Genomic DNA, 4,912 nt, shown 5'->3' with positions numbered 1-4,912 from the left:
AAGAGGTACCATGAAAAGTGATTTTGGATTTTTTTCTATCCAAAAAACCAAAAAGATCAAAAAAATAAAAATCAAAATAAAAAAGAATACGTTAAAATCAAAAGTTAGGAAAACAAAAGGTGTTACATATGTAAAATTGCACATTTCTAGTGCTATATGTGTCAATTTTTGGTTGTCACTATAAAGGAGTTTTGCTATTTGAAAGAAAAGAAGAGATGATCGACCAATGAATCTGGACATAAATTAGGCATCGATCAGTTCCAAGCCAGTCCCTGTTGACTCCCCTGTCCACAGCACTGTGAAGTGAAATTGTGAAAGAGACAGCAATCTTTGGTTTCGATTAGATCCTTTTATCAGGCACCCAGTTCGATTGGTAATTCATCAGATCCCATGGCTCAGCAAGAAGCAATCGCCACCAATCCCCGCCGCATCAAAATCATAGCCGGAGCTGACGCATTCGGCTGCAATTTGAAAGACTCTCTTGTAACACACTTGCGTTCTCTCAACATCGAAGTGGAAGACCTCGGAACTGATAAATACTATTCCGTCGGCGAAGAAATCGGACGCCGTGTCAGCCAGGGCAACACCGATGATTCGGTTGAGATCCGTGGCCTAGTAGCTTGTGGCACCGGCGTGGGTGTTGGCATCTTCGCTAACAAGTTCCCAGGTGTATATTCCGCCACCTGCCTCACCCCTGCTGACGCCCTTAATGCCCGGTCCATCAATAATTGTAATGTTCTAGCAGTGTCTGGTATGTCTACTGCCCCTGAAGTTGCTCTAGATATTCTAAACACTTTTCTCAACACCCCTTTTAAGGCTCCATGCCCCGCTTCCGGTTCCAATCCCTGGCCAGAAGATATCCAGTCCTTCTTGGACACTTCTGTTCAAGAAATGTCTGAAATTGGGAAAACTAAAACTGGGAGCAATACTGATGGTATTATTGATCCTCCGTGTTTTATTTGCTCCCTGGCGAAAAGCAGGAATCACAAGGAGTTTACGCCCGTTGAAATAATGCCTGGTGCGTCTATGAAAATTTTGAGGGAGACTCCTACATCGGCCATTGTGAGGTTTAAGGCCGGCAGCCTGGAACCTGCCCATCATCATACTTTTGGGCATGATTTGGTGGTTATAAGCGGGAGTAAATGTGTGTGGAACTTGACGAAAGGCGAGAAATATGAATTGGGGGTGGGAGATTATTTGTTTACGCCAGCTGGAGATGTGCACAGAGTGAAGTATTTTGAGGATACTGAGTTCTTTATTAAGTGGGATGGACATTGGGATTTGTTCTTGGATGAGGATCTTGATGCTGCCAATGCTGCTATAGAGAAAGAGAAACAGAAGTAATTACTAGTTGGTATGGTATGTATCATACTTGTGTAAGGGGGCTTTAATAAATCACTGTTAGAAGTCTTTAAGTTGCCTGTGATTTGGGGAAATTATATCAGAATGTATTGATATCTCAGGGCTTTTGTGTATTTTAAACTAAATATATGTATGTACACTTGCTTGGGTGTGTGGATGCCTATGAGTAACCAAGAGTTGAGGCTTGTGGAGTTCCTGTAGATGCTCATGTCTGTCTCTCTTTTGCACTTGCTATACACTGAGTGGTTATCTCTCAGAAAGATTCCAGCTTCTTCTTCAGATATTTAATCTGTGAATTATTGCATTTTGTTGAAACTAAATTAACTCGAGTGTAGATGGTTTTATCAGTTTGTGATCATAGTCTCTCTCTCTCTTCCCCCCCCTCCCCCCCCCCCCCCCCCCCCCCTCAAATTTATTCCTTGAAAACAATGTGCTTTGAATGATATGAAATTTATGTATACACACGCATGTGCCACATCGGGTTTGTCCAGTGATGTAGAATTGACTACACTGAGCAGTTTAATGGGATGCTGTTTGTCTATGGTGTCTCATACACTATCGTTTTAGGGTAGTAAAGTGAATACAGATCATTATTTTCAATATTCATTTCTAGTTGTAAGCATTCAACTTCAAGTCTCCCTTGTTCGGGAAGATGTTCACTTAACTTCCTAGCTGCATCTCCTAAATATAAAAACTCTTTCCCAGACACTCACCGCACAAAAAAAGGGGGGTAAGAACATGATAAAGGTGTTTTTCATTGATCTTGAATTCTTCTTAGCAATCTTCATATATGCATACAGGGGATCTCCAGGAATGATGGTTGATTGTTCAGGATGGTGTAAAATGCGTCAAATGAATATTTATTAAAAGTTTTGAGCCCCCCATGATTTGCGAAACCTTTGATGCATGTACACTTGCATGCATATGCATATGCACAGGCACGTAATAAATACATAACCAAGAATTGAGGGTCATGAATTCTCTATTGAGGCTTATGAATTCTCTGTAGATGATTGTATCTGAAAAATGTTTTGCACTCACTAGAGGTTATTGGTAAAGTAAGATTCAAGCTTTACCCCAGCATATTTATTCTTAAAAATGCTAAAATGCAAAATATTATATTGCATCATATTAACTTGAATATAGATGGTTTTATAACACTGGTGTCATAGTTTGTGATTATGTGTGTCATGTGCTCTGACAAATCCAAATTTGCTGTCCTGAAGTTGTTGCCTCCTTGGCTGTCCTCTTAATACATTGGTACATCACCTGCCGTTGATATTATTGTTCAAAATCATATTTTATTAGTGGGCTGAATTGAGCCAATATTGTGATCAATTGGAATGGAAAATGGATGTGGCTTTGGGTTTTGCCCATGTGATCGCATGGCACCCATCTGCAGCACCCGAGGCTAAAAGCCTATTGCCATGCGATTGCATGGGCATGAAAATTAGCCGTTAGGCTGGTTTTCAGGTTTGAAATCTAGTGGCTTTTGGATGAAAATTTCCATCTTTTCATAAAGAGTTGGAATCATTTCAAGATGTGTTGATTGAAAGCTATAAACAGAGGATAGTTTTCATAACTGAATACATGAAAAACAATCATTTCATTCATCAAAAAGAGATTACTACACTCATACATTTTCAATTTTCAAAGGTTTTCATTTAGTTCATTGGAAGGATTATTTGTGTTTTGGTATTCTTCTGTCAGGCCTGATAAATCCTACAAACTATTTGCCATTTAATTCCTTAGAAGCACTTGAAAAGGATGCAAATATCGTTTGAGGACAACGTTTACAACATGTTCAAGTCTTGCCTTTTACTCCAATTTTGGTGTTTCCATCCTCATCTATCTTCTCTCCATTGTTATTACGAACAATCTCAAATGATGTAGAATTAACGGAAGCTGAAGCAGGCATTGAATATGGAGACAATTAGGCAAACTGTACTTCACCCAACCTCTTGCGCCCAAATTTGAGAGTTTTCCTCTTCACCTTATTTGGGTTTGGTACTTATTGGTTCCGACCAAAGTCGTTTCCCTGCAGATCGAGTTCTGGAATGGTGCAGACTTCACAGAAGCTGAAACCAGCATTATGTAGGACAATTAGGTAAAATTTAGTTTTTTACAGCCCCATCTTGTTATTTTTGAGAGCATTTTACCCTTGATATATATGGGTTTCCCATGGGGTTCGTACTAAGTCACAGATAAATGTGAAGATCTATCTTTCAGAATTGTAGCCATCCCTTATTGTAGCATATATGTATACAAGCAAGTTCCGTGTTCATGAATTCTGAGGCTACAAAAATGTAAAGACGTTTGTATATATAGCAGCCTCTATATATCCATTTGGACCATTTCTCTATCTTGAAGTGTCTGTGAATTGAGTTAAATCACTTGTACAGAAGTCATACAATATCATGATCTGTTTGTCCTGTTTAAAGAAGAAAGGGCGTGAGCTAAAACCCATTCAAGTTTCTTGGTCGAAGTGTTGCAATTTCTACCTGCCTAACAGACGCAGAGGTGGTTTGATTCCCATTGTTTGCGATGGTTTTTGGATTTTTTTATAAATTCAAGAATTCTGGCTACAAATTATTTTTGAAAAATAAAAAAAAAAAAAAAGAAAAAGCAGGGAAAGTAGGAAAATAATTGTTATGAAAAATGGAACATAAAATTTATTCAGGAAAAAGGCACCATGGATTCCAATATGTTGCTTGTGTAATAAGATCATTTCTTTAAAAATGAGCAAGTTGGTCCTAACATTTCGTTATAAATGCATTGCATATGTATAATTTTCCATAATAATGGAAGTTGGAAACTGACCAAAGTTATAATTGGTAACAACAAGCAGATCATAATATAAACATTGGTTGATAAAATAACAAAGCAAAATAAAATTGATCTAATCGAAGTGTTTATAAATACGAACACGAACATATTGTAAATATAGTAGTATTTATGAATAATTTTTAAGTTTTAACCCTTATAGTCATAGCCATAGTCATTATGATTGTTGTATCTATTGTATTCTTAATTCTTTTCTATAAATAAATGATTTTAGTTCTTAATAAAACATACAAATTTTTTAGATTCTCTATTTTTCTGTCTAGTTTATAATATGTTATTAGCACGATTCTTTCAAAATCAAAGTGAATTAGTTAGAATGTATAATTTTTATAAACATGATCTCTATCATGTGTACCGAAATTAATTTGGTGACATATAAATTCTTTTAATGTACATATGCATCTTAACGATATTGTTTCTTCTTCTTCTATGTTTTTTATTTGTAAGCATATTAATTTCAATTCACGTTTCTATATGTAATATGTATATATTAATTCATCTTTATTAAATAAATTCATACTTTATCATTATTCATTCCTTTTTATTCATACTCTATCAATTCTGCCACATATTATTCACATACTGTTATTTCTAAGTTTTAATTCTACCTTTAATTTCTGTATGTGAAATGCACGTGCATGTTTGGTATCTTTTGCATGTTGGTAAAAGATTTAGTCAATTTTGCTAATTTCTATATATGAAGATT

The 4,912-nt window shown here is 36.2% G+C and overlaps 1 protein-coding gene across 1 annotated transcript; it reads left to right on the top strand.

Moving 5' to 3' along the window:
* The first annotated feature begins 222 nt into the window (after positions 1 to 222).
* On the top strand, positions 223 to 1,686 carry LOC111412237 (DNA damage-repair/toleration protein DRT102-like). Its single transcript, XM_023043087.1, has one exon. It carries the CDS (start codon positions 391 to 393, stop codon positions 1,342 to 1,344), a length of 954 nt encoding a protein of 317 aa, XP_022898855.1. The 5' UTR covers positions 223 to 390; the 3' UTR covers positions 1,345 to 1,686.
* Positions 1,687 to 4,912: the final 3,226 nt, after the last annotated feature.

This window comes from Olea europaea, chromosome 2 (assembly GCF_002742605.1).
Source record: "Olea europaea var. sylvestris chromosome 2, O_europaea_v1, whole genome shotgun sequence".
Lineage (NCBI taxonomy): Eukaryota > Viridiplantae > Streptophyta > Magnoliopsida > Lamiales > Oleaceae > Olea > Olea europaea.
This window is presented reverse-complemented; position numbering and strand designations above follow the sequence as displayed.

Bases quoted from the DNA above. Each gene is read 5' to 3' on its own strand.
- LOC111412237 (XM_023043087.1), top strand. From the start codon at position 391: ATGGCTCAGCAAGAAGCAATCGCCACCAATCCCCGCCGCATCAAAATC.